The sequence below is a fragment of the Centruroides vittatus genome, unplaced genomic scaffold, assembly GCF_030686945.1.
Source record: "Centruroides vittatus isolate TY-2023 unplaced genomic scaffold, ASM3068694v2 contig_401, whole genome shotgun sequence".
In the NCBI taxonomy this organism is placed as follows: Eukaryota; Metazoa; Arthropoda; class Arachnida; order Scorpiones; family Buthidae; genus Centruroides; species Centruroides vittatus.
In genome coordinates this window covers 39,397-57,347 of record NW_027122216.1, presented here as the reverse complement: position 1 = coordinate 57,347, position 17,951 = coordinate 39,397, and the positions used below count along the sequence as shown (strand labels likewise).

At 23.7% G+C, this 17,951-nt stretch overlaps 1 protein-coding gene across 1 annotated transcript; it reads right to left on the bottom strand.

Annotated features, from left to right (window-relative positions):
* Positions 1 to 1,810: 1,810 nt before the first annotated feature.
* Positions 1,811 to 17,751, bottom strand: LOC136976549 (sodium-dependent glucose transporter 1-like). The gene is made up of 5 exons (XM_067271882.1): positions 17,589 to 17,751; positions 12,341 to 12,446; positions 8,070 to 8,196; positions 5,419 to 5,577; positions 1,811 to 3,527 (listed from the first exon to the last, which is right to left on the bottom strand). Exons 2-5 carry the CDS (start codon positions 12,407 to 12,409, stop codon positions 2,521 to 2,523), a joined length of 1,362 nt encoding a protein of 453 aa, XP_067127983.1. The 5' UTR covers positions 12,410 to 12,446; positions 17,589 to 17,751; the 3' UTR covers positions 1,811 to 2,520.
* Positions 17,752 to 17,951: the final 200 nt, after the last annotated feature.

Here is a 17,951-nt window from a genome sequence, read left to right as displayed (position 1 = left end):
TATGTTCAAAAAATATGGAAAAAAAGACTATAATTTATAATTTCTAGTTTTACATTTTAGTTTTCACTAAAAGCCGAATACTAATTTTATGTTTACTTTGTATCATGTATTTCGGTTTATGTACTCTTAGTGTTATACACCCATAGGAGTATAACACTAAGAACTTATTCTAAGTGCACTTATTCTAATAAAAAACAAGAGAGAGAAACCACCACACGGCCTTTCTCCCATGATAAAAAAATGTGTAGAGAGTAAATCTGCTAGCGTTATTATTCTATCACGTCACACGAGACAACCAGCGTTCTTAATAGAAACCGTCAAATTGAAGACAAATTCAAAACTCTACCACTCAACGAGATCAAAATAAAAATAATAATATTACGTAAGACGAGCTCTACTACCCCCCTACCCAAGTAAGAAATCGTAAGAAATCTTGACCCCGCCCACCCCAAAATATCTTACGTAATTTATGGACGGCCCCTTAGGGGAGAGTAGGGGAATGGGGCCCACCTAAGTTTGGAGGTTAAGGCTTTATTAAATGTAATTGTAATAAGGTATGAGTAAGCAGGATTGCTTTTTGTAAGAAAGTAACTTTAAATGTCATAATTTCTGGTCTAGACAACAATAAAAATAATAATAAACATTAACATTGAAAATAAATTTATAAGTAGCAACGTTTCAAATCTGCAATAAGTTTGATTGAGATAATTTAATCTAAAAAACGTTTAAAAGTAAGATATTTTAAAATATGTTTAAGTCTAGTTTGAGTTAAGCAAGATGTTCTTGTCCTTTATTTTGAAGTCTATTATTATTATTATTAAAGAGATCAAAACGAAAAGTGCATATTTCATATATTAATTGAAGTACAGGTACTGTACCTCCAATTGCTATCCAGAACATGGTGAAATATTGTTATTGTAAAAATAGGATTAATGCTAGTTAATAAAAAGCATATTTTGCATAATTTTTCATAAATCGCATATTTTTTAAAAATTTTTGAATATGTATATAATGATACATCAAATTGATTTTATTATGAAATATCGATTTGCTAAAATGTTGTAATGAATAAAATTGAATATGAATGTTGGCATAAAAACAAACTTTTTCTTCCAGCTTGCATTGTTGAATGATGACCAGAAAATCCTCTCTTTATGCCATTATCAATAAATTTAAATTTTCGTATCAATTTAAATGTTTTATATTTTTCCAATATCTATATCAAAATTCCAGGATGCATGTATTGTAATATTGAGTTGTTTGTAATAAAATGATCAAATTTATCTATGTTATTTGAATTAACACAAAAATATTTTTATCATAATGTTTTGTGTTTTTCTTTCTTTGTGAAATAGTTCTATAAGTATTGTTTATCATTTTGAAATTTGCTTAATTTGACCTCTTTTGAGACATACAACAATGGAGTATGCCAAGTAGACAAAAATGAGCCTTTTCGAAAATGATTCTCTTTGTTTTCAATCAAGATTGCAAAGCTGTCAAAGCTGCTCGAGCAATTTTAGTAAAAATATTTTATATTTAAAAAAAAAACAAGATGTTTTTTAGATATAAACAACAACAAATGCTTTCTTTTATTTCCTAAACAATAAATCAAAAGTAAACTGACTATTACTGGTAAATTCAGAAAATGCAAAAACAAATAAAGTATTCCTTTAACACTTTCAGGAAAAAATATAAAATAGAACCTTATTTTGTTTTTAAATGTTAACATATGTCTTTTACAACGATTCATTTTACAAATTCATTTTACAACGATTATAATAAAATCAGGATTATTAAAATTTACTGAGTTCACAATAACATTTTATTCAAAAACACAATAAAATATACATCAGAAAATTTTTTGATTGTAAATATTTAGACTTACACTTTTTTTTATAACCTTTCAGATATTTTATAATGCTTTTTATAAATGTTACATTCTTAGCAATTGTCAAAAATATTCATTCTTTTATTGCTATATCTTCAAAATCTTTGCATATAATATTTTCCAATAAATATGTAAATATATAAAAGCATACAGTACATATAAAATTAAGCACTGTTATACTATACAATATCTATACAACATCAAGTACAGTACATTATAATTTAAACATTTTTTCAGTCTGAAAATGCATAATTGATTAGTTTGCATCGACATGTTTGAGAATAATTACATGATTGATTTTAATTGGGTTTGAAGTGGGATAATACCATCTCCCTTCAAAAATCACAGATCTGATCAATTGGATTGTCCTAAATTTATTTACTATTCGTGTTTAAAACATACATCCAATTTTTCATTTTTTAAATTAAAATATTCTATTCTTTTAAAGTTTAATATTTGTATTTAGTTATAAAAATAGACCGATGAATTTTGTTTTTATAAATTATACATTATATGCACAAGCATTTAATATTTTATTATAGTTCTGTGTATATTTTATAAAACATTTTACATTATAATGTTGTGATAATTAAACTAAAATTAAATAAATTGATTTCGTAATTTTAAATTATTTAATTTATATTTTCTTGAGATGTAGATAAGTGACCGAGTTTTTCCTTTTCAATCTTTTCAGTTTTCTTATATCTGATTATAAGTAACCATAACATTATAAACAATAATGTAGATCCACAACCTAACAATAAAGTTGCATACATTAAAGCCATGGAATGTTTATCAATGAAATGGCTAATTGACAATGGTACCACCATTTCCCCCAAAGATACTCCAACAATAAACAGTGAAGCAACTTTACTGTTAAGTGGGATATGAAATTCTAACCATGCAAGCACTGAGGGAAAAACAGACGATAAACCAAAGCCAAGAACAGCTATCCCGATCCATAACATTGTCTCCGAAGAACCTCCAAAAAGTGATAAACAGACACCTGCACCTATAAACAATGCCAGATCAACTAGTATAGGACAAATTAAATTTGTACAAGTGACTAAAAATATAGAAAATGCCCTAGCAAAAGTATAAGTACCCCAGTATACAGATGTCATAAAGGACCCAGTAGATTCTGATAAATGAAGATCACCTTTTACTACAAATGTAGTTAATAATTGCCCAAATGCAATCTCTAAACCTGAATACATACACATAAATAATGATGTTAAAGAAATAATGGTGGAATATAAAGGAATGTTTGATTTGTGAATGTTATTTGTAGCTTCATTTCTATCAGTCTTTTCCTCTTTTGGCCAGATACAAAGAGCAATAATATGAGAAATTACCACAAAAAGAACATAACAGCCTAGAATTCCATATGGAAAATGAATAGAATGCCTAGCTTCATTTGGTGAATTAGAAGTGGAATGATTATCTACTTCTGAATAAACAGTTGTGAAATAAGTAGAATTTTGTGTAGAATTTTTTTCATGATTATTGCTGCTGTCAGGTAAAAATGGTTCTGCTATTAATGGTGCAACAAATGCTCCAAGACCAAAAAAGAAGTGTAATGCTTGTAAATAGGGGCCACTTTCTTTTTTCCAGATATCCAAACAGTATACATTGTTACCTATTAAATAGAAAAAAAATTAATTTAAAATATTGAAAACATTAATATAGGCCTACTTAAAATTCGATACTGTTAAGATAAGTTAACTAACTATAATTAAAATATGTATTAAAATTTATCCATTTAAAATTTTATGAATAAGTATTAAATTAATATAGGTCATGGTATGATAAATAATTTGAAGTAGCAAAAAAAAATTTTAAACTAGCAAAATAGTTAATTTTTTAAAATTTTCCCCAGTAAAGAAGCATAGGTCTACCTTAATACATTTAAAAACCTTTTATATATGAAAAGTATTTTATAACAGAAACTATAACAAAATACTGTTTATTAGAAAATATTTCTTAATAAGTTTTAAGTGATTTTATATTTTCAAACCAGATGTGAAGAGACATTAACCTACAACAAATTTTAAACAATCTACAACCAAAATGGATTATTTGATGTAATCATATGTAATATTAAATGCGAATAAAACAAATACTGTAGTCCTATTGCTAATATCTTACTCTACTAAGAATTAAAAAATTCTTAAAAATAACAAATCATTAACTGATTACTTTTTTTTGTGATTATTCTTATTTGTGTTGAAATTTTTTATTTAAAAATTTTAACTTACATAAGATTAGTAATAAAATCAAAAATTAATTTATTTTATATGTATTTTTTATATTTTATTTGTCTTGGTAATAAATTAGAAAAATCCACCAGTTGTTCTTAATCCAAAATCCAGCAATGAGTTGCTTAACTTTCTTGGCAACATTTAGTGGCACCATCTGTTATCATATTTTATTTTAAAAACTTTTTATATTTTTAACTATTATAAATGGCAAAAAAAAATTGTAAATGCTAATAACAAGTAAAGTTGTCATTAAGTCTAACCCCCATTATCTCCCCACCCCTCAATCTTTAATCACCAAAATTTAATAGCATCAATTCCCCAATAAACAAATCTCCCTACAAAATTTCAGAAATTTTCAACAAAAAGCACAGGAATTATTAAGCTTCAAAGCAGGTGAACAAAACTGTGCCCACATGCACACAAACACCCATACATATAGAAATTACCCCTGAATTTTTTCACATTTCTCAACATTTCAAGGTATCCTGAGTCCAAAAACGTAAAAATATTCAGGGCGGTCATTTTTTGACAGATTGCCATACTTTCCCACTGTTATATATAATATCCAGGAAAATAAAATGTATTGTGACACATTTTGGATTAAGAATGACAAGTGGATTTTTCAAATTTATTACCATTATTATTGTTTTTATTTTATCAGATCAGATTAATTTCAAATAATAATAATGAATTTACTAAACATATAAGATTCAGTTAACCAATAACATTAGATAACCAATTCCTATCCTTATTTTGAACTGAAATTCTATTGATTAGTTATATATTTACATAGAGTTAATTGAAATGTTTATTGCAAACTTAAAGACAAAAAGGTATAAACCCACTCTTAAATTATTATCTAGTAAAAAGTTTTTTCATATGTAAATAATCTTAAAATAATTTGTAAAAAATGTTTTATCTGTAATTCTTTTAATCCTTTAATTCTTATCAGTAAAATTTAAAATATTTATAACTTTAAAACAGATAAATATTAGTTATTTCAAAAATGAAGCCCAAATTATATTACAGTGGTAATGAAATGATAAAGTCACTTTGTTGGGTACTTCTGGATATGCTATTGTGACTGTACAACAAATGACATGACATTAAAAAAATTCAAATACTATGAATATGTCCAATCAACATAATACTTAAAGATTTTGAATATTACTCTCTAGTATTCAAGTATTTGCAGATAATATTTATATATAGTAAAGATGGGCAAATACTATTAATTATAAATGTAAAATTAAGTATCAATTTCCTTACCAGTGTCAAGAGCTCCCATAGCTATTCCATTAATTAAAAAATTCATAATTAAAGGTAATAGTCTAGTCCACCAAGGTATAGCAGCAATTGATATGGCTATCAACAAGCAGTTAAAAACTATAATGAGCTGTTTGCGAAATCGATCTAAAAGAACTCCAGCTAAAAAACAAATAGAATTTTCATCAAATTTGATTAAAATATTTCTTTAGATATAATATAATTTATCAATATCAAAATTATATAGATTAAAATCAATTTTTATTTAGAATATAAGGTAGAACCTTATATTCTAAATAAAAAAATTATTATTACAATCACTTTGGAACTTGAATATACTGTACTGATAATGATACCATACTTGATGTTATCAGTCAATTAAGTAAACAAGACATTTTCATTTTCATTCTTCTATTCTGTACACACTAAGAATGCCTTTTTCCAGCCTATCAAGGATTCAGCTTGCCTCAAAATGAGACAGTCAACTGGTAAAGGGGCATGACCTAACATATCCTGGACAGCTTACAATTGAAAAATTTCCATCCGAATTTAATCTCTAGTCCCAGAGTGGTAAGCTGACACAGTAACTGCATCAGCCATCTAGCCTGCCAAATTGGAAATACTGGTTTTATTGACTGACATTAAAAGAAAATGTTGAAACAATTAAAAAAAGAATAACTTGAAGATTTATTAATTAGTATTAATTCATCCAGCATGTATGTAATTAAATCATTATTTTTATATCATATCATTACTTTTCAATACTGTTACATTTTCTGTTGATTAAATTAATGATTATTTAAAATGAACTATATGAAACTAATAAAATAAACAATATATAAAAGTTTTATTACACAAACTAAAAATTGTTCCTCCAAATATTTTCTCCTAGACTCATTTTTATACCATATACTGACAGATTCATGATAGCAGTATGTGTCAATCCCACAACATCAATATCAATCTATGCAATTTCTTTCTCTGGGATTTACTGAAAGAGAACTTGGGAGTCCAGAAATCATATTGCAAATCATAGCCAAAATCATGTGGTGTAACTGCAATAAGATTTGTATCATTGAATGGTTACCAAGACCATATGTCTCCAAGAAGTTGTGATAACTAGTGTTTCTCATTTCCTGGTCTTTTGCTTGTCCCGGGATAGAATTATTTTTAAGATATACAAAACATAATTAAATATCATTTGATTTCAAGACTTTAAAAAATAAAAAATAATTATATGTTCTGCAACCTCCAAAATCATATTAATAATGCTGTGTAAAATATATATTAACCAAAATTACTTTGGATTACGTAGAAATTTTCACAAATAGAAAATATTTATTAAAGTTTGCTGGAAACTGCACACAACAACAAAAATGCTCTAAATTGAGTTGAAAATTAAAAAACAAAAAAAAAATGAACTTAGATCAAACTTCTAACTTAAAAAGTAATTTTTGTTTTTAAATAAAACATAATACAAAATATTATTGTAAATTTTTATAATGAGATTTTAAAAAGCAAAGATTGTCAATACTCCAATCACTCGATCTGGTTCTTATTTAACTGATGAAAAACCTGCTACCAAGAATGCCCTTTCTGATTCAATTCTTATGGGTCTTTAATGCATTTAAGAGATGACAGATGTGTTTTTTCACCTGTAGCCTGGAAGATTTCTAGTTCATTTTTGAGATTGTAGTACTTCTTTTGCTCTCTAATATTCTTGATTTGTCTACCTGGGCTGCTTTAATAGAAATATCAAGCTTATAGCCCAATAATTCAGCAGTTTGTTTGTCTTTAATAATCAGGTTTATGAAGAAAAACTTCATACTTGCAGACTTCGCACTCATTGGTATCCTTGCCCAATTTGCACAACCTGGCGTTACGTAGTTATTGAAGCTATTGGGCATGGTGAAAAATTAAGACAGCATAAGCACAATATTCCAGATATTCCAGGTTCTGACAAGTAAAGAATTTTCAGTCCTGCCACGAGTAAGCTACATATTGATTATTGACCATTTGTGACATGCCATAGTGAGCAAAAATTTAAAAAACCAGTAAGTAGGTTTAAAATTAATAAATACAAATGTATTCTGACAGTTTATGAGTTAATTATACTTTCTATTTGCAAAATTTTCTCAACCTTAACACAAAATAAGAAAAAAGTGAATTTTTAAGCAATTTGCAGGATTTCCTGGGTTAAAAAAACAACCGGGATCCCGGGATCTTGTTTGAGAAACCCTAGTGAGAACATATAAATGTCATATTGAACAAGTAGTTCATTAATGAAAAATCTTCAGGCTTTTATAATTCATTTTAGATATGTTTTGTATTCAATTTTGTCAATAATAAATGTTATATAAAAGCAAGTGATATGACAATTCATACACCACTTGTGTATGTTTAAAATATTGAAATTTTAAAACAAAATCCAATTTTTGTTTTACAAAGTATCAAATTTATTCATTTATAAATAACTCTTAAAACTTTTGGGCTGTCATCTCATCTTCAATTCAAAAATTAGATCATTAAATTTATTTGATGTATAACAACGTAAAAAGTGAACTTTGTTTATTTTAAAAATTAGAACTGTTCAGATTATGTAATAAAAATATAAATTTTTAATCGAACATAGTAATAAAAATTCAAAAACCTACCAACAATAGATCCAAACAGATAGCCACTTGATCGAGCAATGTAAATAAAACTGATATGTTCAGAATCAGTATTCACAGTGCGTTGAAGTTCTAGAAGAGTTGGTCCAGGAATGGACACACACATACCCTTAAATAAAAGAAAATTTTTATTTCGTTGACTAAATTTTTGAAATAAAGAAAGTACATTGTTCACAAGAAAAACTCAAAATTGATTAGTGATCATATCATATTTATTTAAAAATTATAGTTTTTAATTACAATCATTATAAGTAAATAAAAATTTTTGTTATTCCTCTATGAAAGAATAATAGTAATTTAACCTATTTTTAAAAATTTCTCTAGTTTTCATTCATTTTGATAAACCTAAAATTTTCAAAATACAATATTACTCTCTGAACATTTACAAATTATAATAAAACTTAGAAAATTACATAATCTTTTAATGTAAATTATAACAATCCTATTAGCCATTTTGTAATTGCTATAATAATCAGAAAGAGAAAAACAAAATTGTTGTTGCAAAGCTGGAACTTGCATCTCTACATTTTGTTTTAAAATATTAAAAATGTTTTTTTTTTCAAAAAAAAAAAATTAATCAGAATAGTTTAGTCAGAATAGTTGCAATTAAAATGCCATAAATATAGAGTCTGATAAAACGTACCAGTATGGAAATACAGAAAACAAAATGTATGAAATCAACACTATCAATCCACTTTCACCATCCATTTCTTTCAATATTAATAAAACACAATGTAAATTATCATTAAAAAAATAATAATATTATTATTATTATTATTATTATTATTATTAATAGAATTGATTTATTTCTGAATGCTTGAAATTGTATGTTGTTAATTTTAAGAAAGTTTTTGTAGAGATTTTTATATGCTATAAGTTAAAAATCCAAATTGTTGATCTAAATCCAAAAAGAAGAATCTGGCCAAAAGAAGTCACAACTATATTTATTCACTTTTTATTTGTTGTATCCAGTTACAAAATTCCAAGGCTGACTAGTTGCAATTTCTTTTGGCTACATACTTCTTTACAAACCAACAATTTGGATTTTCAATTACTATAAGCAATTTCTGTATATATACAAAAACTGATACAAAGTCTGCAATGTTAGTAGATGAGTTAAATCAATAAAAAGAATATTAGTGATACATGAAGAAATTTTATGATAATCTTAATATTTATTTTTAATCTATTGTTTCTTTACAACACACAACTTTCATATTTATATCTAACATTTATAATTAAATTATCATAAAATCAATAATTTTTATATCTCAATAGATTAAAATTCATTTGATCCAGTATATACTTATTTTTTATCAATACAGTGTTTTATTTTTTATACATATCTTCTGATTATTTATATCAATTTCATTATCAGACAAAAACCTGAAAATCTAAAATATTTTGAAATCAAAATAAAATTGTGTCTTATGTATATATATATATGTATTAATCAGATAAAAGAGAATTAGAATCCTTTAGATTCTAATCAAAATTATTTTGTTAATTAAATTATTAATTTTTGTTTTCAAAAAATGTCAATTATTTTTGATAATTTCTTTGTCTGTGATATGTTTCTAAGTTTATGAAGAGAATGTCTGAGACTTAGAAAATGTTAACTGTTAATCACAAAACGATCAAATTAATAATAAATAATGTAAATTCATATCATTGTAAAAGAAATGAGTTAAGAGTTGTTTAAAAGAATTCATAAAAACCCATACAAACACACAAGTTGCATAAGATATACTTAGTTATTTCAGTTCTAGAAAGTTGCAACATCTATGCTCTAATATAAATACATTTGAGAATAATATCTAAAAACTGATAGGAAATGAGAGTATGATAAAATAAATAAATAAATTAGATTTATTTATACACTCGGTCAAATATTTAGGATATCCAAAGTCTTACTAATTTATTTTTATTAAATTAAATAAAAATTTAAATTAAGAAATTTAAGGATTTATTTTGAGTTATATTATAATATGTTCAAAATAATTTTTATTGTATTTAACTTCATTACAGAGAATGGTTCTAAATTTTCTAGATCCCACAGTTGATAATCAATTTTTAAGTTTTTTTTCCTCTATAATTTAAGAAGAATGGTAATTATTTGACAGTTTTATATTATATTACTTTTAAAATCATATTTAAAATCATTTAAAACAAGGAAAACAATTTCATAATCATTGAAACCGAAGAGATAAGACCAAAATACAGTAAGTCATAATTTTCATTTCTGTAGAAATATTTTTGAATCCTCTTGGTTCATTCATCATCAGCATTTGCAAAAATAATTGATAATAAATAAACCAGATCTGAATATTTAAATTCATGCAATTTTAAATGGTGAATTTTATAACAGATTCTACAATGTACTATAGTATAAAATAGATACTAGTTTTGTCAATAAGTATATAAGCAAAATTATGATTATTTATTAATTTATTTACTCTTGTTATTTAATAATTCAAATATTAATCTGAATGCTTATAAAGAATGTTGAAAGTCATCAAAGTGATGATAATTTTTAAAATAATTTTATAATATGATTTAATATTCCTTAAAAGTTTTAAATTGTTTTTCAGAATTTGAAACAGTTGAAATAAACAGTCAAATTTCTTAATACAAAACTTGACTGTAAATTCCAACATATAAAATATATTTACTCAAAGCAATATCCAGCAAAAGCAAATAAATTAATATATTGTACTAATATCACAATGTAAAATTCAACATCTAGAAATAAATGCATATAATTCTAAGTGGAAATTAAATTCACACTCTTCTATATTATGATACTTGTTAATATGTTAGTTCTAATTAAACCATATACCAATTAAACTACTATAACAATCTTATTGTATTTCTGAATATGACTATAAAATTCATTCTGGGAGCAGATAATTAAATTATTCCCAGAATAAAAAGTCATCTTGTATAACACATTTTAATATGGCATCAAAAGAGATTTTGTTAACAAGCTTGTCTCCAAATTATATATTCAAAACAATACTTTTGTTGAGAAGTGTTAATTATTTTAATGGAAAGTTTATTAAGAAAATCCAAAGTAATTTACTTTCAAATCTTATATTTTTTATTTGTTTTGAAAACTGTTTATTGTGAAAATATTTGAAACTTGCACCATACAATATTCAATAAACAAAAACTGTTTACTTAAGATTACTAAAAATAGTTTAACACAAAATGTTTTTAAGTCATCTTTTCAGTGTTTATGTAAAATCAAATGCAGAATAACAATAGAATGTTTACAGAAATCAGTATATCATATTTTGTTTTGTCCAAGTTCTAATTTTGTAAATATTTCATTACAAATTCTTGTAATTAATTTTAATATACTGCTCTCAATAATGAAATAAATGACTAATATAGTATGACATTCATATAACTTTTACTTTTAGATGTTCTTAGTGCTTTTTAAAGATATTCTAAAAATAAATTACTAATGTGTATAATTATAAACTGTGATATTCTGCCAGATGTTTATAGATTTGTGTTAGACAATCTTTTTTTCAAAATAAAAATCATATGACTGAAAGAACTGTCAAGATTAAACTTTTATCAAGTAATATAGGATGCTATAAATAATTATGCAACTTACATAATCCTAATTTAGTTATCTAATAATAATATATAATAAAAGCTGTGCTTTTTAAGTAAATTATATTTTGTATATGGAACGATTCATTCATTTTCAAGCATAACTATACGTATTACTTATAACTGTACATACAGTTATGCTTAAGAATTGTTACATCTCATAATGCATATGAAAATTCAATATAACTTATAAATTATAATGAATTAAAATTATATCTGTAAATTTAAAATATAGAAAGTACTGTACATATATGTATATGTAAATGTATAAATATATGAATACAGTGACACATCAAGAAGAACCAAAAGGGGGGCAAACTCAAAAATTTTTAAATGTAAATAAAAGGTCCTTATAATTATTCATATAAGTGCAAGACAATTAATTATATTGCACATGGTGCAATAAGCCATATTTGCCATCACAAATGTTTTTAAAAAAACAACATTTTGTAGTTTCAACAAATTTTAAATTTTAACAAATAAATTTTAAAAAAAAATTTCTTTTGTGTCAATGGGGAGGGCTTAAGCCTCTATCCACCCCTTGAAAAATTTGGTAAATATATAATAAATATCCTTTATACAAAATTAAAATTAAAAACTTATTTTAAATATACAATTTTATTACTTACCAAACCAAAAAATGATAAAAACAAATTTATTGTTCTGATTATTTTCACTTTTTTCTTAGTTGTTGACATGGTGGAAAGAATGGGAGTTTCTTCACTGTAATCGTCCCTAAATATTTTATTAAAAGCTTTAATATTTTATTTATAACTTAAATTATTAGCAAATAAATTTTAAGAATAAAAATATAACACTGAATCATAAAAAAAATATATTAACTTTTATAAATTATTTTTCATAAATAATAATATAAATGATTTTAAATTTCATTAATTCGTAACTAATTTGTAACTAAAGCATCTAACTAATTAAATAGCAATTATTTTATTGTAACATAGTCACAATGTTGGACTGGAATTTTTAATCATATTTTTAATTTATTTAATTTAAAATATATGTTCTCCACCTCAAATTAGTAGTGACTTGCCCCTGCACATCATACTTTTCATGTTAGCAATACAGTCATGCCAGTCATCTATCTAACTCCTTTTATGGGAAAATTTTTGAATCGAAATAACGTGAATTCCAGTCCAAACTGGAAGTTCTTATATAGTTAATTGGAACTTCCTGTCCCTAAGCTTTCCATATCTGGTCTTGACTTTCATCTGTCTAATTCCATTCTTGAGATTAAGGAAGAAGAGACAGCCAGATAGGCAAAAGAATGACGGTTGGAATTTATAGGTCTACAGTTTTTTCAAAATTGCAGCTCAATTAAATTAACAATGAAACTAAATATGTTAGATATAATTTTTTTCTGTTTCTTTGAGATGAATCAAAATATACATCACTAAGTATACTAAGTATATATAAGTTGATTGTTATTTTATTGTTAACAATTATTAACACATAATATATCATCATTAAGACTAAACTGGGGATATTATCTTCTTTTTACTGACTACTGACAGGAGGAGTGAGAATCACAATTAATGAATTATAAGACGTAATTGATCATACAAGTCATTTGATCCTATATATCAGTGTTTCTCAACTTTTTTTTCATTGCAAACTACAGTAATTACATGTGACTATGAATTAAACATATATAAGTGTAAAAAATAAGCATATCTGGAGTTACTGTACATAACAAAGTACATAGAGCAATGCCATATTACTATTTAAATGTCATCCTTAATCAACTGCATCAGCATAATAAAATATTTTTCTGAAGACGAATAAAATTTTTTCATGGATTGTTTGTTCAAAAACACTGCTATATATCACTCTCTACATTAAAATATGTATTATATTAATAAGTAATACCCAATAATAAAGCATAGTACATATATTGGTGTATTATTTGTTTATTAATCACTTATTAATCATATATTGAATGATTAAAGTACAGTACTTCAGGTACAATTGTAGATTGTACCTGAAGAAGGCCATTCAACACAGCCAAAAACGTTTGTTTCTAGCAATTAAATCACTGAGTACAAAGTGTGAAAGGCTTTTTGTGTTACTGTTTTTAAGTAGTTCTAGTTTTGTGTGCAGAAAAGATTAAAGTACTAAAACCAGAACTAAAAAGGTCACAACTTATAAAATCTAAAAATGTTTCTAGAAATAATTTGTAAATTTTTATAAACAACCTAAGTATGATTGATGATTTTGTGCGATTTTTAGTGTGATTAAGGATTTAAACAATTTTTGATTTTTTGTTATAAAAATATTTTTAAATATCAGTTATAGAATATTCAATTATACTCTTTTGAAAATAATTTAAACTAATATATTTTTATTTTTATAATTTAATTTCAAATTCTGATATTTTAATTAATTACAAATGGAATGAAAAAAAATTTTATTGATTATTAATAATTTCATGAAAGTAAATAAGATAAAAAATATTATGTACACAGAAGAAAAAAAAAAAAAAAAAAATCAGTAATTGAATAGGCTTATAAACATTATATATTTATAGTGATCTTGAATCTACAACAATTTTAAAAAAGAGATAACAAAAATCAAAAGAGAAAAACAAATAAATATTGCATTTATCATTTATCTTGAATAAGAAACATCTTTAGAAAGTTATAAGAAAGAATTCAAATTTATCATAGATACATAAAAATTTCCTTCCTCCATTTGAATGATATAATTCAATACAGTCTTTCAAACAAATATTTGCTTATGCCTTAACATAAAATGTTTCTATATATCCAGGATTTATAATGAACTGATAGAAAGATATATTTTTAAACATTAACAGGTGACATATTATTAAACAAGATATGATTCATTACAAAACATGAACATTATATATTATAATTATATTTATAATTTCATAAATAACTTATTATAATATTGTATGAAAGATGAATAAAATATTATTTAAAAGATGCAATATGAATATTAACAATATAATTTATTTTCTTGAGATTAAAAACAGGAAATGCAATATCTGTTAAAATATGTCTGGTAAAAATCAAGAAAATTAAGTGATATTCAATGAATAATTTTTTAATCTATAGTAATTTTTCATATTACATTTATTAAAAACTTGTGTTATTAAAAATTTTTATAGCAAAAAATTGACCAATCTCAGAAGAGAGATATTTATTAGTGATTTATTTTTTAATATCCTTATCAATTTTATTTTTTAAATCTGATATTTTAGTGTTGGAAGTACTTTTACAACATGAAAAATTAAGAAACTGTAGTAAAATTATTACATCCTATTCTATAATAAAATAATAAATTACTATACACTTTACATTGTTTATTTATCAATTCTTACATTTTATATCATTAATTAAGATCTAGAGTTGACATGTGAATATTATCTTGAAATAAGTAACAGAATCCTGTTCTGATAAGTGCTAAAATAATATACAAACTGTAATAATTTTACTAGAACTGATTAAATATATTTAGTTTGTTAATATAAATAAAATTTGTCTTTAGTTTATCATTTCTAACTAAAGGAAAAAATAATGGTTTATTTTTGATTTTTATATATTTTAAACTGAAAATGTGTTTTATATTATTTTAAAATTAGGGCTTGTTATCTATTTTTAATGAATATAAAGGTTAAATGTTACAGATTGTATAAATCGTGCAAATGTTATAATATATCAAAAGCTTCTTTATATGGTATTTCAATGCATGATTGTTAAAAAGAAACAAAGCATAATAAAAATCTTAAAATCTATAACAAATAATTTATAAACTGTCAGATGTTTAAATGAATAATTATTAATAATTATTATATTTCATTATTTATAATTACACAGGCATAAATCTACAGATATATATTTTTTACATTATTTGCTGTAGATTTTAAGATTTTATTAAGTCTCCATTATGAGTGATAAGAATTACTTCATTATATTTAGTTTTAAAAATTATAATAAATTAAATGATTGTCCTAAAGCTTTTATTTGTTAAATAACTTTCTCATTTAATAGATATAAGTTAATAAAAAGTTTTTACTAAAATGATCTGATCAAAATTATCATCAAGTTATTATTATAGATAATATGACGAATTTAGCCTCTGTAATCCAAATTATACTTGGTAGACTTGGTCTACCAAGTATAATTTGGATTACAGAGGCTAAATTCGTCATATTATCTACATATACAGCAAACCATTTATATATATTTTAATTATTATTATTATTGAAATTATCAATAAAAATATTTATATACATTAAAATCTAGATATATTTAAATAGTTTATATTTCCACTTGATATATGACAGCAAAAATATATTGTTAACCTAAAAAACATTACAACACTAAAATGCTTATACTATATCATATTTTGTTTCATTTATAGTCTCTATTCTATTGAAAAAAATAATAATGTTTAATAATTATATAAAATGTTCATATTTGAGTTTTAAACTAAATTATATAAAATTACACAAAAGTTGCTTTTATTAATGATAAATTTCTGAATAATTACTAACAAAACTATTAATTTAATTTCTCATATAAAATAAAATCAAAATATAAGTATTATTTAAAGAAACTTACTTACTGTAGTTTATACTGTAATTGAAAGAACAATTAATTTCAACTGACTATAAAAGTTTACTTTATATAATATTTTAGTTGCTCAACAATGCTTAAGAACAACATAATTTATTACAGAATTCATAATCTTGATTCTTACATATTTTATGGCCTTAAAATAAAATTAATTGAAACAAGAACATGTGAACTGATTACTTTTAAAAAAAAATCCTGTGTATAATTGAAATGGATTAAAAGAAGAGCTATTCATTTTTATTATATTTCAGATTATATTAAAATTTGAAATCTTATGGGTAAATATGGATAATATTCATAAAAAAATTATTCAATCTCTTCAATTTTCTAAGTAAATTAATTTAGATATCAGTTACAGGTTAACAGATAAATTCAAATTTCAGATCTCAGTACTTCATAAACCTCAAAACAAAACTGAATAATTATTGATTTAATATTGTAAAAATTATTTCTTCTATTTAAAATTAAAATTATATAATAATTAGTAATAACTTTTATATGTTTAAAAACACTCTCTATCCAAGCAAACAGAAAAAATTCTCAACTGCTTTTTTGTAAAAGAGTCTTGTTATACATGACTTCACAGATCTACACAATTAAAATATCACAAAAACCATTAAATATATAATATATATAATAAAAATACTTTAAAAATGTTGCTAATTTATAACAATATATGAAACAGCAATTTAATTCGCAATTTAGCTATTTAATTATTTAAAAAACTTATTTTAAATAATAATATTCTAAAGTTACTCAGTATTGTCAATAAAAATTTTCAACTTATTAGTACTGTATTTAGGAAAATAAAATTTGTCATTACTAATAGTAAAAAGTTACTCTTATTAAAAATAATTGAAAGTGAATTTTGTAAAAAAATAATATATTTCAACAATAATAAAAGATAAATTATAAATCAATTACATTTAAAAAAATTCAAATTATAAATAAAAATCTATTCTTTACAAGAAAAATTAATTAAAAAACCATTAATTTTTCTTTAGTTACTTACATGATTGTTTTGATTTTTTTGAATTAAATTGAGAAGCGCTTGTAAATCAGATAAACAAAAACATGGATTATTAAATCCCCAAAACTTTTATCGATTCGATAAGAAAAATTATACAGATAATCAAAAACGATAAAAATATTTAAATTTTTCAGATAAAATTTTGTTAAAAGTAACCTTTAAACACGTTCGGAAGCTCATTTATTCATAATTGAAAAGAATCAAAATAATTAATTATAATTACTTTACCTCAATTAATGATAATAAGAAGAGTTTTATGTAAGATTTCATCTTGAACTTAAATAGTGCATCTTTGATTCAGCGAGTGAATGCCACGTGGAACCAGAAAAGCCGCCAATGAATGAACTGCAGTGAGAAGATATTTGAATCCGATTTGACGCCATTTGTATTAACGCTGCTTCACTCAACGTGCAACTCGCTCCCGCATCTAACACATTTAAAATATGTAAATTTGCTATTTGTTGCATTTAATATAAAATTCATTATTTTATAAAAATACTTATTAACATGAAAATATTTAAATTAACTGAATATTCTTTCAAATTATATATAATACAGATACAGTATATATGCGTTTTAACATTAATTTTC

What these genes read in the sequence shown, in the direction of transcription:
- LOC136976549 (XM_067271882.1), bottom strand. Translation starts at nt 12,409, where the DNA reads ATGTCAACAACTAAGAAAAAAGTGAAAATAATCAGAACAATAAATTTG. An exon ending in TTTTATCATTTTTTGGTTTG is followed by an intron (nt 8,197 to 12,340) that starts GTAAGTAATAAA and finishes CTTTTATTTAAG; the next exon opens with GGTATGTGTGTGTCCATTCC. An exon ending in TATGGGAGCTCTTGACACTG is followed by an intron (nt 3,528 to 5,418) that starts GTAAGGAAATTG and finishes TCTATTTAATAG; the next exon opens with GTAACAATGTATACTGTTTG.